We start from the raw sequence: 23,480 nt of genomic DNA, 5'->3' as shown, positions 1-23,480 counted from the left end.
TTCTTAAGAATCTGCGACAGCTTCCAAAAAGGTTGTGAATATGGTTTCAATTTTTCAACTTTAGTCTTAAAATTTTGATTTCTCAGAAGAGTAAATCTATGTTTAATCTCTTTCTGTAAATCTTAATAAATAGTTTTAAAAACAGGGTCACGAGAACGTTGATATTGACGTCTGCGGACATTTTTCAAACGAATTAGAAGTTGAAGATTTTCGTCAATTATTGGTGAATCAAATTTCACTTGAGCCTTTGGAACAGAATAATTCCTGGCATCAACAATTGCACATTTTAATGCTTCCAAAGCGGAATCAATATTCACTGCGTTTTGCAAATCAAGCTCATTATTGAAATTTCTCTCAATATGAGTTTTGTATCTTTCCCAATTAGCCTTGTTATAATTAAAAACAGAGCTCAAAAAGTTATTGGAGCAGAAAAAGTTATTGGAAGATGGTCAGAATCAAAGTCAGCATGTGTGATCAAATCACTACATACATGACTTTGATCTGTTAGCACCAAATAAATAAATTTGCTTTTGAATTATATCTTTTGCCTGGCGTCCCCGTGTGCAATGCACAAGTTGCACCTGTGGACGGGTCGCCCCTGGTAGAGTGTCAGGTTTTTTTTAGCACATTTGCGAGATGGGAATATGAAATGGAAACGAGACAAAAAGGCGATGGCGATAATGACCAAAACAAAACAAATTGACAGCTATCCCTTTTATTACGCATACCAACACAACTACACTTAGTGTTTTTTTTCAAGCTGCAAAGTGTAGTCCTGGACGGTGTAACTACACCGCGAAAACGAATTCGACATTATAAATGTTATATTCACATATGTTGGAATCGTTTTTCTCTATCTTATTGATGTCTGTGTCAGTATAGTGAGTCAATGGTAAAAATGGTAGAACGCACTCGGCAACCACCTACTTTGAAAATTACCTGTTCATAAACCGAGCTCCATAGAATCAAAATAAACATAAGAACCTTTTTTTCGAAATTAGGAATAACTAGAATTATAATCCTATATATACTATATAATTATATATAAATTTTGTGGTCCCCGTGGTTCTGTGGTTAGCGATGTCGGTCGGCTAACTCTCCCACACGGTTGTGATATCGGGTTCGATTCCCGATCAGGTCGAGGAACTTTTCGAGCTGGAAATTTTCTCGACTCAGCACTGGGGCACGGTGTATCGTTGAACTTATCCTACAACATGCAAAATGTGCCGAGAAGAATATCGATAACGAATTCTCTCAACTAATTTAGTTGATCGAGACCGCAGTAGCCCCCAGACTAGCGTGCGATATTGTTGTTGTTTATATACTATATAATTGTTCTCAAAAAAATCTATCAAAAGACGCTTTTTGCAATTGATATCAGGTAACCATTTAAATCGCGATTTCCCTGCCGAAATTTTCAACACAACACATTGAGCTAGACAATCAGATATTAAATATTTTTGAAGAAATTGAAAAATAAAACAAAACATAATCGGAACCCAATTGACAATCACATCATGCGTTACTGTGACGAGCGTCCGTTCTGAAGTATAAATAATTATTAGAGATGTAGCAACTAATGCCGCTATGGCACGTGTTCCTCTGCAAGGGTCTCCTTTGATCAGAAGAACTCTATTGCCGTTCATCGATCGATTGCAACTCGAGTTAGCCTCCGGGGTCTCCGGTTGTCGTGACACGACTGACAAATAGAATGATTCGTTTGGGTCAAAGCAGGATCATCGACCTTTACGCGGCGCTTCATTTGAACAATCATCTGGCAGTGCTGGAGACGAAAGGGTATGTAGTCACGAGCTCGATTATCGGGTAAGTTACAAGATAGCGAGGCATTTTGAGACGCCATTAGTCACCATTGTACTCGGCCCAATTTGGTAGTCCACCTACACGGGATTTTTTCTACAATTTGTATAAATTAAACAGTCACGTTTGATGCATTTTAGCACTGCGAAACACTGATCTCTAGGGTTAATATTTTGAATTGCTGTTGAACAGTCCCGTTTCCACTACCAGCAAAACGCTTCTATCTTACTCACTATTCGCGTAGTAAAACAGATCCACTTTCCATAAATAGCCCAACCACCGCCAGATAGAAGCCCACAACGTTCAATAACTGTAATTACTAGTTTCTCTTTTTTTAGCCAGTTTCAGCGCCGTTTTTTCTATTCTACATTTCTTTTATTATTTGCCCACAATCTCAATCGTACGCCTCGCAGCAACACTATTCAAATACAGTCCCAACCGTGGCCACCAGCTGGCCGATGAACATCGGGCATGCAGAGTTGAACGTGAACATGAAATGCAAAATGGGCTTCCGGAAAAAGTTCCAGTCAGTACCGGACGAGAGAGAAAGAGAGGGAGCGAGAAAGAGGCCGTAAACTTTCACGCGTCATCGTTCCAGAGCCGGTGCTGACCGGACTTCTTCGCTTGAGCGATTTGCGTTTGTGTCTATGGAAATTAATCTCCGTCGAGCGTGCGATGCGGAAATTTAACGTAAGTAAAACCACTTTTCGCTTTCTTCCCATGTCGGTACTATAACTTTGACCCTGCCATTGCAAATATTGTATCGAACAAGTGGTACATTGCAGATATTTGGCGAACGAAGATAGGTATAATTGACGTCGCTTGCTGAATATTCGAAGTCGAAATTGTAGTTTTTGATGACAAATGCATACGAATAGAGTGACGATTCAACTCATAAGACACAAGCAACAATGCAAAGTCATGGCCTTTTCATCTGAGGTCCTAGTTTGACAATGACGTAGAGACACACACTTATTTAATTTCATTATGCGCAAGAGATGCTTTCAGTAGCTGAGAAATAAGGAATAAATACCAACCAACCAGTGATGTCTTTATTTGATGTGCAGTGCAGTAATAAGCGTAATGATGTCGTGGGTTTAAGAGGTCTCTACATTGCTGTATGTTTGGTTTGGAAGGTTAATTCCTCTCGCGATCACTTTTTACAAACGTAAATGAGACAAAGGTTCACTGTGACTTTTCCAACACTTTATTGATAATTTTTCATTTCTAAATATTCGAATAGTTTTTGTACCTTTGCTTTTACTTATATTGTTGGCATGTACATGTACAATGTTCTTCGAATACCACCGTACCATTACAGTGATAATCGTAATAATTGTAACACAGATAACAGACATCCAAGCTAGTTTCGCTTCATGTGTAAAAAGATTCAACGGTTTTTTAGCATGTCGCAATACGCAGTATGGTGGCGCTAAGAACACTTAGTAGTCAACGATTTAATAAAATCGATAGTTTTACAGCTTTTATCGATAGTATCGCAATGAGAAGGGTTGCGGTTTTTAATGTAAAAATTTCGAGCAGTCGTAATTTGTACACAATCGACAATTTTATTCCTTCCCAGCTTAAATTTACGATAAATATGTTTGTTTTAATGTTGATTTGAGAAAAAAAAACACCCACCTTACAAAATCAGTGTTATATCATTGCAAAAACAGCGACTCTATAACCTGTGATAATGTTCATGCGTCTGGCAGCTTTGACTGTAATCCAGCGCTGCCATCACTAAACTGGTTAGAGTCGCAAGTTGCAGAAAGATGGCGTTAGCATTCCAAACGAGTAAAAGTTTGAAATCTTGGAGTTTTTTGTTCTAGCTTGGATGTCTGTTATCTGTGATTGTAATAATAATAATGACTGCTAGTTGTTCATCACCTTTTGCATATTGTTTGAAGTAGTAGGAAGTAGTAGATTGTTGGGCTCAAAAAAGCTAAAATGTATGTTCAAATCCCGGCTTGAAAGCGAAATGACGATATTGCATACTGGCATCTAAGTATAGTATATAAAAAATGAAAACTTACATAGGTACTTTATGTGTAGTTTCTTCTGATAGCAACTCAGCGGAGCTAAATTAGTGGTGCCCATCTCTAGAGACCTAATAACCTAAAATGATATCTTTATCATGGTGTTCTATACATCATGATTTTTAGCAAAGCTAAGCAACTGAGCAAATTTGTGGTTAAAGCAGAACTGATCGCTCCGGATCGATTTGTGCAGTTGCGGGGAATTCGCTACCTTATGCATTATTGTAGCATAATTAAACTTTGGTTTTTAGCGAATCACATCGTTATTTAAGAGGAAGCTGTACGCATTTCAATTTCATTTTCAAAGGATAAATAATGAATTTATAGATAAAAATTTTAATTTAATTTTATTTTATCACAACTTGTAAATCAAAGAAAATAATCGAGTTTAAGAAACCGAAAGTTCGCAAAACGTGTATCAGATATACAGTTTATCTTTTTTGAAAAATTATCTATACAAAATTGAAATCTTGTAAAAATGAGCACTTTTCCTACCTTACTGGACGCTCAAAGGAAGTAGATTGTTTCCCGTCTACCGAAGTATCTTCTGTACAGCAGCCGCTCTCTGTTCCTCCTGAACCGGTACTGCTGCTGCTACTACTGATGATGATGATTAGGGCAATGATTGTGATAAAGCAGCAAATGTTTCTCCAGCTGGAAGCAATTTAGCTCGGGCAAATCCGCGTGCCCCTTTCTGCTACTTCAGTCAGGCAATTTCGATAGAAACTTCTGTTTTGTTTACTTTGCACAATATTCTCTGCACTATTACACTATAACACTCCGTTTTCCAAAAGGAAAGCGCTTTCAAGAAATAATTTAATTAATACTGCGAAGCACTAGAAACCGAAAAGCTACCATCTATAATCACAAGTTAGCAACAAAACTAGTCATATTTTTACCCACGACCACACAATTTTCAATGCCGCTAATTAATTTAACACCAGGTACTATTATGTTCAAGATAGAAACTCTGTTTTAATCACGAATGTTCTATTGTTCTTAGAACAAAAACCTTTCACCAAATGCAGTCCAGGTGTAATAATTGACGTAAATGCAAACAGCAAATATTTCCTGTCAATTTCAATCTCTACTTTCGGTGATCTGCTGCAGTAAACTTTATAACTAACGCAATACTTTACTGTATATTTACATCTATCAGTAAAGACCAGTGGGCGACAGTGGATTTGCACCAAGAAAACTGCTGCCACAGAGGTAGCAACCTCAGAAGAAAAAGAAAACTAAAATAGTGAAACCACCTAGGAAAACACTGTTGCAAGCGTACCACTAACAAAAACACGACCAAGCGGCTCGAGCAACAACAGCGAACTGAAACGCTGAACGGAATCGCCGAATGAAAGAGTTGAACCTGCCGATAGGGTGGCTTCCGCTTCGTTGCACTCAGATAGTCAGATCGCATGAAATAGCGGTTTGTTAATGGGTTGTGCAGTGCAGTGTTTATTATTGTGCATGTGTTTGTGATTTAGAAATTGGTGTCGGAGTTTGTTTCAACTACACACAGGAAAATAAAACTACCCAAATATGCGTATTTTTGACGCAAATCAGCGCTTTTGTGCGGGAAACTAAATACTTTTAGGTAAAAGTCATTTACTTTTGAGTATCTGCATGGAAGTCATCATTTAGGTAGAAATGAACATCTTGAAACATCAATATCAATATCAAAAACTCCATACAAATTTTTACTCGAAATTAGGTATTCGCATTTCTTTGAGTTGTTGCGTTGTTTCCACAATAGGGTGTTTTAGGGGTATGTATATTATTTTTTCTTTTGATAAGAAATGTCAAAAGAAATACATATTCTACTGACCCTTCTTAATTTAAACAGCAAAACTATTGAAAAAATCGATTTCGAATTTTAACAACTGTGAGTGGTTTTAAGACATACCCCACCGTCAAGAAATCATGACACAGGGAGGCCAGGTCATTTTTCAAAAATATTTACACTCCACAAATAATGTCTTTATACATAGGAAATCTGTAAACACGGTCTCCGTTGAAAGTTTACAAAACTTCCAGTGACACATTAAATCGAGTACGGTTAATCAACCGACTATTAGGCTTCCACTTATTCACACGCGCTCAAATGTTTTTAATATTGAGACATGTCTTCACATCTGGCATCCATGTCATGACACGCAAACCAGAGTTATATTTCCCACAAGCCAGCAGCAGAAATGTCACTTTGCTTACTATCAGGGTTATATTCCCCAAAAGCCAGCAACAGCAATGTCACTCTGTGCACTACTTGCCAGTAAGTAAAAATTTAAAACAAATATAATTTTTCAATTTTAAAATCAAAGAAAACCCGTAGAGATCTAACACAAATTACGTAATGCCTACTGAAAGGTCGGTTATCGATTAGTATAAGAAAAAGCAGGTATTTTTTCAAATTAAAACCCCCTATTGTTTATGCGTATTATTTACCTAAACCAGTGAAAACATTCAGGTTTACGTAAATTTACGTTGTTTTTACGTGTTCACTTGATAATATTTTCTCTGTGTGCACGTCTGCAGAACACTTTACACGTCAATTTAATTGATTTAATTCGTCGAACTCGCCATAAACAAAATTACCTAAAATCGAATTATTCACCAAATGCGAACAAAAGACAAAATTAAATGAAAAACAGGATTTATATTTGATACTGAATTATCTACATAACGCAAATTTTGAAATTTGCGAATTATTTTGAGTGACATCACATAAACTCTCAAGGTTATGAACCATTCAGTGAAAATATCAGTAAACATTTAACAAAACAGTTGTAATTTCCCCTGAGAAAAGCAACCATGCTCCAAACAGAATTCTCGACTACTTTGTGATAAGGTCGTATGTCTAAACGTAAACAAAACGAGTGAGAGATGATTTACGCTTGTGAAGTACAAGGGATATAACCCTCACTCGCTTTATTTACGTTTAGACATACGACCTTATCACAAAGTAGTCGAGAATTCTTTCTTCTTGACCACTCAGTTCAATGCAGTGGCGTAGCGTGACCGGGTGACACCCGGGCGGGAAATTTGGGTGTCACCCCTTCTCCCCCTGGGTGTCACCCCCACCAGGTTGCAGTGAAATCATTTTCGTTCGTTTTCAATTGCACTTAATCTACCCATTTTTTTAAAAATGGTTGGGATTATACACACTCTTTCTTACGCGGGTTTTTTTTTGATACGTATTTTCAAACGGGATTTTTTTGCAATAGCGCGGATTTTATTTACCCGATTTGAAAGATAAGTAAATCTACTCTAATCTTTTTTTTTTTGAGGGCGATACGTATGAAAATTTTCCGGCGGACCACCCCCCCCCCACGCTACGCCAGTGGTTCAATGGATTTTTTACTGGGCATCTGTCAAGCGAAGTATGCGTGTGCCATTTTTTATGTGCACGGTGAGGTTCGTTTCTGGGCATTCATATGTGAAGAACGCGGTGAAGAGCAGGGAGATGGTGAGCTTGTCAAACTCCATATACCCAGTGCGTTACCGATATGCACCAAATGTTTGATTCATAGGGTTACCATTTTCAATGTGCTAATATAATCTGTTCATCTGATCTTGATTTTCAACCCCAAATCCAAAACATACTACACAAATTACACGACTGTTACACTGTAAAAAATCGACACTTTACTGCCAAGTGGACTTCACTTACTTCTGTGCTAATAGATGAAACATTTCATAACTACGTGGAATACACTTGCGTTCCAGTTCACAGCACAAAATCAAATGTCTTACATTTCGGTTTGCCATGTCATGCATACCAAAACCAATCATTTTGCACTCAGATTTCAATGCTTACACAGGTCAAATGCCAAAACACGTTATAATACCGTGGATTCCAATAAAAATCGATATGGGTCGACAGAATAGAATGATTAGGTTCGTTTATTGACATTCATATGTAAAGAGCATTAGGGATTAGCGTGCGATTTATTTTCAGTGTACGACCGTACCGACACAATTAGATCAAATTTTACTCCGACGCCATGCTGATTTTGATGCTAGGTATTTTCGCTCAACACCACCCCCTGATAAAGAGCATTAGGGATTAGCGTGTGATTTATTGTCAGTGTAAGGATGAAGAAACTCGTTGCGCTGCCGAGCATCATTTAAATCTGAGTAAAAATTACTCCATCTTCAAATCGTATTTTTTGAGCGTGTAAGCACGCTGTGTATAAATCAGTAACAGGGCTGCCAACTATACAGATTTTTCTGTATTTTACAGATTTTTTGACCACGATACAGAAATGATACAGAATACAGAATTCATACAGAATTTTGATTTTTAATACAGATTTGTACAGAATTTAAGCAATCGATTTTTTTTTATTCTTGCTTATTTTCCGTCGATCTGGTTCCGCCACTGGTGGAGGCGACTCCACCCAGGACCCTACCTTACGACCCGTTGTTCAACGGACCGGCGCCAACGGCTTTACTTCCTCATGCGATGGAATGCGTGATCCCAGAGATTTTTCGCCTCAGAAAATCTCCCGGTGTCGGCTAGGACTAAACCTAGACCAGTTGGGTTGGTTGAGGGTGAATCACGCCACCCCACAACCATCGACACCTATGTCGGCGTTGGGATTCTAACCCAGGCGTCGAGCGTTCGAGCTTTGCTGGGCGTCTGGCATTTACTAAGCGGGAAATTCCTTTTGTTTGATTTCTTCTGGACATTCGACATTTGGCTAAGCGGGGAAGCTTTGAAACAAAAATACCGGATTCTATTGCCTCTCTAGCAAAAAAAAACACGGTTATAGACCTGACTTTTCTTTCAGGAATTTTACCCAACCTTTTTACGGTTCCAGCCGAAGTTTAAGGTTGGATGCCAAACCCAGTTACCCCAAACCAGAGCACTTGTAGGCACACGAACAAAATACAGAAAAATACAGATATTTTTACGGGTGCATACAGATTTTTCAAAATAAAATCTGGCAGCTCTGATCATTAAACTCAAACCTTGGCTCAAACCGACAAAATCAAAAGTTAAACCCGTTAAAACAGCAGAGATTTTTCATTGGGTAAGCAATCGAACACAACAAAACAAGAAGATTGACAAACGATTACAGTACGCCTGAAACCCGAAAAACAGATTGATATCTGTTTTCTGACTTGTGTTTATTAGCCATCTGCATCATATATAAAACTTAAGAAATATGTTAAACTTGCAAGCTTATGCCAGTAATAGCAGCGGCACCAGTAGCAGTGAGGAATCTGATCAGGAGGATGCTAAAAGAAAATGTACGCGACCAAAAGAAGAAGAACTAGCCCATCTGAAACCAGTGGTAGACAGTTCTCTATCTGTTGCCAAAACTGTGCAAATTTGCGCAGCTCCAGTAGTAATACCAACGGTAAGAAGGATTTTGAAAAATTTCGTGAAATGTATTAAACCATATTTTGTTTTGCAGGGACAAGCGGAAGTGGCACGGGTGGTTGCTCCTACTGTTGATGAATTATCCTATAACCCACGGTACGAGGAACTTTTCGCCCCTATTGCTGGACCGGCTAATCCTTTTTTAACTGAACAAATGAAGGCACCAAAAAACACTTTGACTGGATTCGTCGAGTCTGCCCATATAAGTGACTTTCAGTTTGAAAACCAGCGAAAAACTTTTCATAGTTATGGCTATGCCCTGGATCCATCCGTTGATGCCAATAACGGCGGTGGAGCTGAAGAAGGTCCAAGTTATGTAGGCCATTTGCAAGCAGCTTATGACACAGAAGGTAAGACTGTGTTCGAGTCATCTAAAGCGAATCGTGTTGGAGATAAAAGAAAACGACTGAAAAACGATAATCCGGAAGACGTTGAAGGATTCCTAGGTCCCTGGGGTAAATTTGAGGATGAACAAACAGTAGCTCGACCTACAGAGCAAGAACGCGCAGAGCTGGAAGAAATGATGGCGAAAAAGCAACATCGAAATCGCGTTACTGAAGACAAACCGATTGAAGAGAAGTCGGTGCTGCACATTAAGGACTCGGTCGATTATCAAGGTCGTTCGTTTCTTCATCCGCCACATGATGTGGGTGTTAATTTACGCAAAAGTGGCGCCCCAGATCGATGTTTTCTACCGAAAGCTCACATCCATACATGGACTGGTCACACCAAAGGCATTTCTGCGATTCGGTGGTTTCCAAAATCAGCCCATTTATTGCTATCGTGCAGTATGGATGCCCGAGTCAAACTGTGGGAAGTGTATAATGAACGGCGCTGTGTTCGGACGTATTCTGGTCATAGACAGGCCGTTCGGGACGTCAGTTTCAACAACAGAGGTGACAAATTTGTGTCGGCTGGATACGATCGCTATTTGAAACTATGGGACACTGAGACTGGGGATGTCATTTCCCGTTTCAGCTCACGGAAAATTCCGTTCTGTGTAAAGTTTCACCCGGACTTCAACAAACAGCATCTGTTTGTTGCCGGAACATCCGATAAGAAAATTATTTGCGTAAGTATAATCGAAATTATGCGCATAGAAAAAATCAAGGTTTTTATTTTACTGTTGCTTATTTACAGTGGGATACCCGCAGTGGAGACATTGTTCAGGAGTACGATCGGCATTTAGGTGCTGTTAACACGATTACATTTGTGGACGAGAACCGTCGCTTTGTGACCACCTCAGATGATAAGAGCCTGCGCGTGTGGGAATGGGACATTCCAGTGGATATGAAGTACATCGCCGATCCCACAATGCACTCGATGCCAGCGGTTACGCTCTCGCCCAATGGGAAATGGTTGGCATGTCAGAGTTTGGATAACAAAATTGTTATCTTTTCTGCTATCAACCGGTTCAAGATGAATCGAAAGAAATCGTTCACAGGACATATGGTATCTGGATATGCCTGTAATCTTGATTTTTCGCCTGATATGGGGTAGTTTTTATTTTTATTTTTGTGCAGAGCATTTCATTTGATTGTTATTCTCTTGCAGTTACCTGGTCTCGGGAGATGGCGACGGCAAATGTTACATATGGGACTGGAAGACGACAAAGCTTTACAAAAAGTGGCAAGCACATGAGAACGTCTGTATTGCGGCTCTGTGGCATCCGCATGAAGCCAGTAAATTAGTTACTGCTGGCTGGGATGGAGCGATTAAGTATTGGGATTAGCTTGTTATGTTTTCGTGGATCCTGATACGAATTATAACTGATGATTTTTAATGTTAAAACCGATCGTTCAGCCAAGTTTAATTATCAGGGATGACATCCTACGTATAAAGAAGTACATAATCGACCGTCAGGTTATGAAGTAGATGCAGTCGATGCAGTTGCAAGTTCCAACGTCTAAAACTAATATGAGAACACACATGCTGGGTTTCCGTGTTGGGTATTTTCGTCACTGCGACCAGTTTTTTGATATTTTGTGACATACATGCTGGGTTCGTCGATGCATCATACGGATATGTTGGAATTTTTCAACACAAGCTTAAACCTTTTTGATATAGATTGATATGATTTTCAGTTTTTTTAATCGTGCGTTGAAAAACTATATGCACAAGTATGACTCTGTTTTTATGTTAACATTTTTTTAAAGATAGTTTGAAGTGGCTTCAACTATTACCATAGACCTGTGCGCCGACCATATCATCGGCGGCGGCGGCGGCGTAGAAAATATTTTACCTTGGCGGCGGTCGGCGCGCCGGTGTGACGCCGTTGGCTTTTGTCAGCGGCGGCGGCGGCGTGTATCGGCGTGACACTAATTACCAGTTTTAAATATTGCGCATAATTTGTGCTTTGTACTCTCATGTTCGGAATTTTTTTAATTCAACGTTCATAAGCAAAAACGATTTTTTGTTTCTTAATCCGACAGTTTCGGTGACTTTATTTCGGATTAAGAAACAAAAAATCGTTTTTGCTTCTATACACGGACTGATTAAGCCGATAAATCTACAAAATTAACCGCTACAGTCGACAAACAAACAAGTCAACGTTCATAAATAAAAATGTATGGGTCAGGGTTGACAGGATGTCAGAATAGAAAAATAGGTAAGATACAATTAAATAACCAGAAAATAATAAACCAAGCAGAGAAAGTACTAAAAAGTGTAAATATCAAAAAAAATCGAGCCCACGATAAAAAACTGCAAGGAAAACTATTCCCAGAGACGTACAGTTTAGGAAAAAAATGGATAATTTTTCGATATGTTCATTTTGATTAACCGTATACCTAGTTAATTAAATTTACGTTGGAGGGTCGTTTTCAACTTTCATATATTTTGTTAGGTTACCCATGGAAAAGCTGAAAAAAAATGGGAAACTCCTTCTATTTTGAATAGAGTTCTTCGTTAAACTCCACAGATTCTTCATTTTCTATTGCGACTTATGGAACATATTCATTATCATTACCATTTGAAAAATTTTTGTTTGTTCTAAATAGCGTTGAAAAAAGCAACAAAATCACATGAACTATATCCAAGAGTTACGCGTTTAAATATGACGGGTCGAAAGCGACCCATCCTGACCGAAAAGTCTGCAAATATCATTATTAGTAGTGGAAAATAGCTGAAAGTGTTCTTTTCGATGCCTTAACGTTCAAGCAACAAAGTAATGAGAAATCATCAAAAAATAAAGTCGTTTTCTTTTTGATAATTTTGATTGGTATGAAATCCATCGTGTATTTGGCAAAAAATTCATAATCGATGTTGAAAAAAGTACTACAAAAAATCTCTGTTTCAGCGCAATATGATCAAATATTTAATTTGCCCTAAATTTTAAGCGAAATCCCGAAAATTGATCTATAATAAAACATAGTAATCTAAAGAAAACTAAAGTCTTTACAAAAAATTGATGTAAAACCACTAGTTTTTTTTTTCTAAATTTTTGCACATTTTCGGATTGCTCGTACGTTTTTATAAGAATTACAAATAAAGATAAACATATAAACTTATGTTATGATGACCAAAACAATATTCACGAAGCAAACTGGATCTATACAAATCATTATTAATGACATTGATATTTTTGATTTCATCCGATAAAAAAGACTAAAGTCTGAATATTCAATGCCAAATAGTGTATCAAATTTCCACAAATTAAAATAATTTACACTTGGCGAATTTTCTTCTATACACGTTTATACAATACACATATTCGTATATACATTATACACGCTCAGAGGAGGGTACTTAACGAAGTGACACTGCGTGAGGCCACCATGCAAAAAAGCGTTACGTAGGGGCGAAGTTGTATTGAGAATTGCCAAATTCCGCGTTACCTGATATACGAGTGTTCCCTTATCGGCTGTGATTTTCGATATTTCTATAATCAGGAAAAAATCTAGCAAACACAATCCCTATCGGCGCTGTAAAATTTTCTCGGCGGCGCGCTTGAAATTTGCTCAGCGGCGCGCCGAGTCCAAATCATCGGCGGCGGCGGCATGCGTAAAAGTGTCAGCGGCGACGGCGCGGCGTGGCGGCGCACAGGACTATTACCAGTTGTAATACAAATACCGGACCGGTGAACAGCTTGCACACTGCATCAAACGATAACGGCCAACGATGTGTGAACTTCACAGTCTCCCATGGTATGGTAGCCAGTAGGACCTTCTTCCCCCGCAAAGACATCCACAAAGCCACCTATATATCACCTGACTAGCTATTGGAGAATCAAATCGGTCGCTTTCTAATCGACGGTGAATTCGTAGATTCGGACCAATTACCTCGTTGCAGTATGCAACTCGCGATGGTACGCAACAGGCGTCAAGGTTACCCTAGGCGACCAAATATCGTGCAACTAGAGGTCAGCTGCCGGAAGCAGCACTATATACAAAAGAGCAGCTTGGCACAACAATTCTCGAAGATGGCTGGAGAGACATTCGAACACCCATTGGTAGGAGGGAAATGTGGGGCAAGATGGGTCACCTAAGCCAAATTTTCAATATCTCGTAACTGAAGTTAGTTTTCGTCTACTTTTCAGATGATTATATTGATGTCATGTATAGTTCATAAAATTACGCTAAAAATAACAAAAATCAAATGTTGGTTCGCTTTTACAGAATTTTTAGAAAAGGTCGTTTTTTTGCACTGTAAAAAAGGCGGGGCAAGATGGGTCACCCTCCCAAACAGCCCAAGATAATGATAAAATCTCAATGAACTGTTTACGGATAGCAAGAAAAATTCCTTCTCTTCATAGATAACAAAAATATGGGGTCATCTCGTCCATGTTATACCGCCGAAGAGGTTAAATTTTTCTCGACGACTACTTTCTGCAGCATGTTGAAGAACTTCTCTACTGTCGGCTTATTGAAGCAATGAAAGTTTTCTCCGGAGTAACAACACCGTTTGCGTCAAATCTAAACTTAAATCTGTAAATTAAGATGAAACTCCGTGCTCGAATTTTGTCCAAATTTTACAAGGTAATTTTCTCGAAAATCATTAAGATAACAAGTGTAAAACTTTGATCGATTGTTTGCACTACCGACGCATGCATAGAGTAGCAATTCGAGCCCTATTTATTGAATGGAAGCTGAGATTTTGACGCTCAAAATCGTCAAGTGACATGAAACCTAACCTGAAAATTGTACAAAATTAAGCCACCGTCCCGTTTTACCTAAAATCTAAACTTTAACAACGAAAAATCAGCTGTCGCGTCTTTGGTGACCCATGCTGCCCCAATCAATGATTTAGTTCACGTTTGTTATATTCATGTTTATTTTACATTTATTTATGCTAAAAAGCATATTTAGTAAATCATGAGCAGAAATGCTTCTGCAATAAAGGTTTGCTTCAAATTATATTGCGTACAACATTGCGTACAAGAGAACACGTTTTTTTTTTCAAGTGTGAATCGCCTAAGAAACTCAGCGAAAAAATATTTATTTCTGAATATATTTCTAAGATTTTAATATTTCTGAAGATTTTTTGCATCCAAACTTATGGAAAACAAGCACTATGTAAATATGAACTATGAACACGTAATACATAGCCAAAAATACGTTACGCATCATGCAAAATTAGTGTCATCACAGAAAAGTTATTCCACCCTACTACGGTGGCGGTACTGGATACAATGGCTCCGAACAGGAGAAACGACTGGTTCTCGGGTAAACGAGGAGCGCTACCGACACACGAGGAACGGGCAAAACTCGCTCTTTTGGAAGAAAAGGCGCCAATAGGAAGATTGATATCGCGAGGCGATGGATGACTTATTTACGAATGTTTTACAAAAAGCTGACCAGTTCTCGTAAAGGCTATTTGTCGCAAGCTGGCCAAATAGGGAGGATACGGTGGGCTGGGCATGTCAGAGGGATGACTGGCGACAACCCAGTGGAAATGATTCTTGATAACAACCCAACTGGAAAGACGTGACGAGGTGCACAGCAAGCAAGGTCCCTCGATCAAGTCGAAGACGATCTGCTACCGGGGCCCCGCAGACGACTTAACTGGTGAGCTGCAACCGTGAACCGGGTTTATTGGAGAAGATATCTTCGAAGAACAAGGGACATGGGACACTTCGGCCTGAAGCTAACTGATAAAGTAAGTATCGGTGTCGTCGATTGTTGAACACTCATTATTTGCTACACGAAGTTTTACTTTGGGCCAGGCATGTCTGAGCCCACCACACCACCGTGTGTGTGTTTTAAGCGATGCCACGGAGGGTATTTTCATTACTCCTCAGTGCTTATACATAACGAAAACCCGCCGTATTCTTCGGAAGTTTCGACAAACGCAGGTCCGAGTGTTTCCGACTTGATGAGCCCGCTTGCTTACAGCTGTTTTCTCAAACGCTTCAGTTTTACAAGAGTACATATGAACAAATATTGCAGGTTGTGGTATGCGATAGGTACCATCAAGCTATCCATTATTATACCATTGTCGATCTCATCGTGGTGACTAAGCCTTGTGTTTTCTTCGAAACTGCAAGCCCTCGGTTGCCCTTATGTACCGAAGTTAAAAATCCTCGGCTCGCGTGTTAACGAACTGCTCTCCAGTGTTTTGTCTGGAGCTCGCGACGGAGGGTAATACGAATTGCCCTGCGTGGTGTGTTTGTTAGAAGACCACCCGTGCTTTGGAGTGCTATGTTTTCCCCATGCCTGCTTTGGGGCCGCCCAAAGAAAAATTTAATACAATTTCTAGCGCTCCAAACTGTTGCGAATACGAAATGGCTTAGCAAAAGCGAAGACCGAATATTAGTACTCTCGCTCTCTATCCGAGAGACTCTTGTATACATTATATACTTTCGGTAACAAAAACATATGTGAGATCCAGGCCTAAATGAATACGGCTGAGCGGGTCTCGGTTGGCAGAAGTCTTTTGACAGCTAAGCACACGGTTCTGATTTGTAAGTGTTCCTAAAGTACCGTTTCCTGACTCCTTCTACTTATATATATATATAATACAAACATGGATTTTTTTCGGAAAAACGTTCTCGTTTGCAGCAAAAACCAAATAAAAACTATCGTTCGAGGACGCAGGATAAATCTAAGCTGATGAAACTTTATGAATTTTTTGATTTCAGTTGACCTGCTCTATCGTAAACATCGCAAGCCTCTTCACTAGGGTGCCAATCAAAATGATAATTTTGAGAAACCCTATACAAAATGTTCACCTGCCCGAAAAAACACCCTGTCAGCTCAATGAGACTTATAATGGGGTGACGTTGGAAAGTTAAGTTCGCGTCAGAAGTCCGCAGATAAAAATTGAGAAAAAATTGGAGACTTCCGAACGGTATCATGGATTTCCCGCGATGGCCGAACAGAAAACCAAATTGACCACATGTGTATCAACCGAACATGGAGAAGGAGCCTTCTTGATGTACGCAACAATCACCTTTTTATCACTGAGCTGAGATACGTCTGCGCGTCGCATCCGTTCAACGACGGGAGGAAAAGGCCGGATGTCGTAACGACGTCCGCCGACTAGAGAATACCGAGGTAGAAATGGCTTTTGCTGAACAACTCGAATCCTGAGTCTTGGAGTCGTCTGCTATTGGAACTGATACTGACTTACCTTACTGAACAGTTTAAGCGATGGACTGGGCATTTCGAACAGCTCTTTCGAGTTTCGAATGTCAGTGACCAACATAACCAGCAACACATGACGTCAACAGTTGGACGCATCGATCGCGTCAACTCCGAAGCGCCATCGCTCGAAGAATTTGAAGCAGTTTCAGAGGTATGAAGTCCAATGAAGCGCCAGGGATAGACTGAATTTGGACTAGATGCAGGGCATATTGGTCAATGTCCCAAAAAAAGGGACTTCACTGACTGCGGTAACTGGCGTGGCATCACGCTGCTCCGTATTACTCTCAAAGTACTCTGTAAAGTGATCCTTAATCGGATCCAGGAGTAGATCGTCGCTACTCTCCGGCGGTAGCGAGCTGGCCGCTGGTCGATCATTATATTGGAGCAGTTCACCGAATTCAGGACGCTCTTCTACTGGTGTTCGTTGACTTTGATAAAGCGAGCGTAGAGGAGTATCAGAGAAGCTAGTCCATCTTATGCAGGCTCAACACGAAGCGTTTACATGCAAGGTATTGAACAATGGTATCTTGTCCGACCCTATAAGGAATACTGCTGGCGTAAGACAGGGCTGCATTTTATCAACGCTGCTTGTTCTCATAGTTATGGACGAGATATTAGTTGGAGCGATTGACAGTAGACCAAATCGGGGATCGCCTTGAAATCTTCTAACTATGGCGCACCTAAATGACCTCGACCTAGCCGACGATATTCCCAACAAACATTTTTGTTGATTTATAGCTTCCCGAAAAAATAACATCAAAAAACCAAAAAAGTTGCTGTGATAGTTACATAGCTATAAATTAACCATGTTTTTCATTGTAAATACATCAATTTTACATTGAATATTATTGTTCAGAACAATAAAAAACATTGTTTCTGCCATTTTTACCATGAAAAAGGGGTGTTGTTATGCATCATAAGGGGCCGTTTAAAAATTACGTAAGCAAATAGGGGGGGAGGAGGGGTGTGCAATTTTCTGACGCTATCTTACAGGGGAGGTAGGGGGGTGAATTGATTTACTTACGTAAGAATAACATTGTTAATGCAGCTGTTCAAATAATCATGTTGATGAAAGCGTGGACGGTAAAATTCATGGAAGAAAATTACAGAATTACTCGAATAAAGGACAGAAGAGGATCATAATGACAGAAGAGGAGCATAATGATAAAACTAAAATAAAAAAACTATATAAAAATTTCAAATGCTAATAAATCGGTTAGTTTTCGATGGATTTCCTTCGTTTTCGCAGCAATTGATTAGAAAATCTTCTAAGATTCCTACCAAAAGCATGAAATTGCAATTTTATCATTCGAACTATTGTACTATTGAAAACTCTTAAGCCTTGTCAAAACACAAAATTCGACCTCTGATTGGTCGTTATACCGCGCTTTCCCAAGCACGGTCGGCAGAGTTATGGACCTTGTAAATTGGGAATGCATCATTTGGCCTATATAAGAGCTTCATCAGATAATAAACAAACATTCAACGGATATTAAATTGAACAACTGAAATTTGAAGAACACAAATGATTATTTGAAGAGTTAATATTTTCTCGTTTTGCGCTATAATCCAAAGTTAATTATCTTCATCTACATGCATACTCTGACTATTATTACGTGTTTGCGTGGCTTAGTGTTTGGCTACGGTCATGCAGAACGCAAATAACGGCGCGATGCGATTCGGCAAGACGAAATCTGTTGAAATGTATAGCTCTACTTCGCCTTAAAAAGAGCTGTACATTTCACCACGGTAAGGCGAATCGCATCGCGCCGGCATTCGCGTTCTGCATAACCGTAGCCTTTGTTCCGTTCCCGTTTGATGATGTCGTAATAAATGTGCATTTACAATTCGGCAGCTCTTCAACTTCTCATTTGCACAAAATTTAAAAATATCCAATGAACTTCATTCAAAATATCAGACAAAAAGAAATTACAATACTGCCAATGAACGGTCAACGTTTATTTACTAGAAAAAAAGACTGACACGCAAGTAGCCAGGTTATCTTTCTTGTAAAAGTATTCTACTTCAACCTTGCGGTCGTGGCTTTGCATACAACCTTCTTGTGATTTTTTTATTCCCCAGGACTGCCACCGTCACCATCAGATATATGCGAGTCGAATGAAAACGTTAGCCAACATTGCGCTTTGAGAAGAGATCTGGCACCTCCGACATCGCTCTGAGTATCTCTAGTGGCAACACGTCCAAAGTTTTTATGTTGCCAAAATTGAACCGTGCCAAAATCAAACGAGGTCTGTTGTAGACGGAATTGTAACTCTAGTATTTTCTGCAAATTTATCTAACAGAGCATTTCTAAATGCTAAAGCAGGTATTGGACGACGCAAATATTTGCTATTTTTGGTACGATTTTTTTTTGGAACAAAATAAAATCTGTATTGAAAAATAGCAAATATTTGCTTCGTCTAATACCTGCTCAAGACGTTAAAGCGTTATAAATAATAATATATACTAAAAGAATTGAACTTTTATATTAGCACTGTCACTTCAGAAAAACCTCAGCTCCCGCCCAGCATGTAACTTCATGTATTTTAAGAAATTACGTTCATTTCAAAAACTCAAATAAGCAAGAACTCTATTACACGCTCTTTGCGTAGTTGTTATCAAGATTTTGGCGAGTGACAGGAAGGTATGTTACTTCTTTAATTATGATTTAGAGCGGGGTTTATTACGGAAATCACTTCACGGTGAAGTCATAACCGTAATAGACACGGTGAAAGTGATTCCCATTTGATTTGCACGAGAAAAGTCACCATGAGATTTTTTCACTTCGTTCTCACCGTGAGGTGACATCCGTAATAAGCCCCAGAATTTCTGAATGTTTTGTCATTTTCACGATAGAGACAAGATTGTTTTTTTTTCTCTGTGTGCGAGAAACAAAAAACAAAACCGCGCACCAAGAAACAAAAATTTACAAAATCCATACATACCTACGAACGAATAAAAAATTTAATTCGATGGAGTGCGCTTTTATAAGCGACTAAGGCCTTTACCATGCTGAACGCCAACGCGCTGTTCATTACCCTATGGCAAAACTCTCGCCCGATCGCTCGCCTTGGCGTTCAGCATGGTAAAGGCCTAATATTTGCCACCACCCGCTTTCTGCTGCTCCAGAAAGAACCGTCCGCTTTGCCGGTCAATAAAGAAATGAGAAATTCAATTCGATGACATGCGCTATTATAAGCGACCAATATTTTCCACCACCCGCTTTCTGCTGCTCAAGAAAGAACAGACTAGATTTAGACAATCGATGTTATTTACAATTTTTTCAACAGTGTATCTCAACCAATATGTTGTTTTTGTTACATAAATTTAACCGTAAAAGAATTTCTGATCGGTTGATGTTGGCATCAACATTCGGTATTCTGAAAAGAAATGACTGATATATGAGCGCTCAAAACCTGACCACTTTTCCCAGGTTTTCCTGGTTGAATTACTATATTTTCAAATTCAGGCGCCTAACATCGATATAGAAGTTAGTCCCACATCAAAACTACCAAAAACTTAAAACTTAAAAGTATTTTTAAAGAAATCTAAACATTCCTCATTTAACTACACCCCTGCCACAAAGTTTTACAAAAACACAAGATTTAATAGAAATCTTTTACAATATGCAATTAATTTCGTTTAAAATTTGACCTTTAGGCCCCCTGCGCCACCTCTAGATCTTAATGAAATTCAACCAATTTTTTATATGTTGCTTATTGAACCCCAAGGAGGTCTTTTTGCCTGGGAAAACAGGTCCCGCGAACATTTTTGAAAATAAGCCCCATCCTAACCACGGTGTTCCAAATACCGTTATTATAAAATAAAATACGCCATCAAAACTGTTTATACCAGTTGGTTTGTATTACTGTCCTGCACTTCTGGGCCAAATTTGAAAATCATCGTTGGACTAATTTTTGAGTTAAGCCCTTTTAAAGTTTTATGGAGGATTTCTCATACAAATATACTTAACCAACCCTTTCAAAACGAATATAAATCATAGTAGGTATTGTTTTGCAGACAACATATGCCCATTGACGACCTTTCTGGTAGATTTGAGCTGTATTAGGACCATTGGGAAAATTTCCGATTTAAAAAACCCGGATAAAATGGCCATTTGTCAATATAAACCAAAAACCTAAATTAATCCACCTAGCGGTCAGACTCAGCCTTTCTCATTTAAACTTATTATTTGTAAAAATAGATTTACATGAATGCTTATATCCAGGTTCATTAAGCAGACAGTATGTGAAGTGAAGAGAGCGAAAAATAAGCGAACTGGAAATATGATACAGATTTGGAAAAATATACCGCATCCCGACGGGACTTGAACCCGCAATATCCCTGTCTCCGGCATGGTGTTTTGACCAATTAAACTACGGGGGACGGTGGTACTGTTCCACAATAAAATATTAAATTTGACGTAATGTTAGTGCTTAAGAAATAGCGAAATAAAAGAAATGACTCTTAATTTCGAACAATTCAATCACGAGCGATACCGGGAACGTTCAAATAGTACGATACCACATTTAAATCATGTTGAGGCCATATATATATTGATCAAAGCAGGTATAGTTTTGAATAGTCTTTGAATTTTTTTTTCGTTCCAAAACTTTTGAACCACATATCAAATTGTTATGAAGTTTGTTATTTGTAAGTTTGAGAGATGACTCGTTTGTATGACACTAGTTATGTTCAAATAAGTCGTGTAATCTTTGAGAAAATAGACTTTCGTTGTTTTAACGATTTAATACATAACGATTGCTTAAGTTCAATTATAATCAAATGAAAAGGGAACGTATAGGGCAGCCAACATTTGAAACCACGTGTTCAATCATAATTCATCAGTTAACCCTTAACTAGCCCGTTCATCTTATATCAATATTGTTCAAATCGGTTGTGTAGTTTCTAAGATAATGAAGTTTCGTGATTTTCACATTTCGATACATTACAGACGAAGTTACAGTCCGATTACAGCAAAATTCAATAGGGTGTTATGAGGCAGCTAGACCTTTCATTTGACATTAATTTTGTGGAAATCGGTTCAACCATCTCTGAGAAAAGTAAGTGAGTTTATGTAGTCTTTGGAATATGTTTCTTTTCATACCTGGATTTCACATTTTTAAACATAACAGGCAAAGTAATAGTCCGATTACAAAAAAAATCAATAGAGTCTTATGGGGCAGCACGACCTTCCATATGACACTGATTTTATGAAAATCGGTCCAGCCATCTCTGAGAAACATGAGTGAGATTAAATAGTCTCCAGAACACGTTTATTTCCATAAATTCTGAACCACAGGTTCAATCTTCATAAAATTCAAAAGTTAAGGGTTTTTTAGGTAGCCCGTTCTTTTGAAATTAATTTTGTTCAAATCGGTTGTGTAGTTTCTGAGATATTGATGTTTCGTTATTTTCACATTTTGATACATTACCTCGAAACTAAAAATCCGATTAAAATAAAATTCAATAGGGTCTTATGGGGCAACTAGACCTTTCATTTGCAATTAATTTCATTGAAATCGGTCCAGCCATCTCTGAGAAAATCGAGTGAGATTGGGAGAGCATACATACACACATACACACACACACACACACACACACACACACACACACACACACACACACACACACACACACACACACACACATACAGAAAATGCTCAGCTCGTCGAACTGAGTCGAGTGATATACGACATCCGGCCCTTTTGAGCACTTTTATACCTTTAGTTTTTGCAGTGATTGCTATACCTTTCTAGGAGAAAGGCAAAACATCATTTGAACCTCAGTTCGCACTGGAATTCGAAAACTAGACCAATGGAAACTTTATATCTTGATGGCTTGATACGAACATGTTTCATTTATAAAAAATATAATGGTTTCTCGAAGATTTATTATAAGAATAATCTTTTTTAATATACTACTCTTATGCATACTTGTACCGGGATATCTTTGGCAAAGTTATAAACTATGTTTAGCCTAAATCGTCAACCTTTGCCTTCTAAGACAAATAACCTTTTGTTATTGATGACTGCGAGCTGACATTGTGATTTGTAGGATTTTGAGGTATGAAGGGTTTTAATCGCCCCCAAGTTATCGTGAAACAGGGCGCATATATCGTTAGTTGAATTAATGATTGGTACAATTCATTTTTTTAGCTTTTGGTTGCAAACGATGCCTCAAAGACCCATTCCAAAATTTGCAAAAAATCAGTTGGTTGCCTCAAACCTCGAATATCATAAAAAAGATTAAAAAATTAGGTTTCAACTTATACAAATTGCTCATAATATGTACATAATATGTACATAATAGACCAAAAAGGTTCAATTAAAGGTCATGAAATTTGAAGTATTCGTGGCAATGAAAAAAAAAAAAACCTTTCGACATTAATCTCATAAAACGTGAGTTTTACCTCCCTGTTACTACGTATTAGGGTGGGGAAAAGTTATCGATTTTCCAGAACCAAGTTTTTTTGGTTCCTTTTGGGGTCCCAAACAACCTTAAACTTACCTGAGGTCGATTGGTTTTGTCTCCGCTTGGCGCATTGCATTTCAAATTTGTATGAAAATTTATATGGAAAAACCTACTTTTTTGCATTAACCTTTCTAGAGAGCTCAATAATGCTCTAATAATGCACTACATTATGTTAAAGTA

General features: G+C 38.6%; 2 protein-coding genes across 5 annotated transcripts in view; one reads left to right on the top strand and one right to left on the bottom strand.

Annotated features, from left to right (window-relative positions):
- The window catches only part of LOC129724002 (myosin heavy chain 95F), an 84,826-nt gene extending 79,632 nt beyond the window's left edge, over nucleotides 1-5,194 (bottom strand). The window contains exon 1 of one of the 4 annotated variants that reach the window (XM_055678935.1): nucleotides 4,353-5,194. The gene's annotated coding sequence lies outside the window, so the exon portion shown is untranslated. The remainder of the gene's footprint in view (nucleotides 1-4,352) is intronic. The other 3 variants (XM_055678613.1, XM_055678694.1, XM_055678776.1) reach the window with 3 other exon arrangements.
- Nucleotides 5,195-8,849: 3,655 nt separating this feature from the next.
- On the top strand, nucleotides 8,850-11,253 carry LOC129727082 (pre-mRNA-processing factor 17). Its single transcript, XM_055684514.1, has 4 exons — nucleotides 8,850-9,220; nucleotides 9,278-10,315; nucleotides 10,384-10,739; nucleotides 10,798-11,253. Exons 1-4 carry the CDS (start codon nucleotides 9,026-9,028, stop codon nucleotides 10,973-10,975), a joined length of 1,767 nt encoding a protein of 588 aa, XP_055540489.1. The 5' UTR covers nucleotides 8,850-9,025; the 3' UTR covers nucleotides 10,976-11,253.
- The last annotated feature ends 12,227 nt before the right edge of the window (nucleotides 11,254-23,480 follow it).

The sequence above is a fragment of the Wyeomyia smithii genome, chromosome 1 (genome assembly GCF_029784165.1).
Source record: "Wyeomyia smithii strain HCP4-BCI-WySm-NY-G18 chromosome 1, ASM2978416v1, whole genome shotgun sequence".
In the NCBI taxonomy this organism is placed as follows: Eukaryota; Metazoa; Arthropoda; class Insecta; order Diptera; family Culicidae; genus Wyeomyia; species Wyeomyia smithii.
This window is presented reverse-complemented; position numbering and strand designations above follow the sequence as displayed.

Bases quoted from the DNA above. Each gene is read 5' to 3' on its own strand.
- LOC129727082 (XM_055684514.1), top strand. From the start codon at position 9,026: ATGTTAAACTTGCAAGCTTATGCCAGTAATAGCAGCGGCACCAGTAGC. The intron at 9,221-9,277 runs GTAAGAAGGATT...TTTGTTTTGCAG, and splicing joins CTCCAGTAGTAATACCAACG to GGACAAGCGGAAGTGGCACG. The intron at 10,740-10,797 runs GTAGTTTTTATT...ATTCTCTTGCAG, and splicing joins GATTTTTCGCCTGATATGGG to TTACCTGGTCTCGGGAGATG.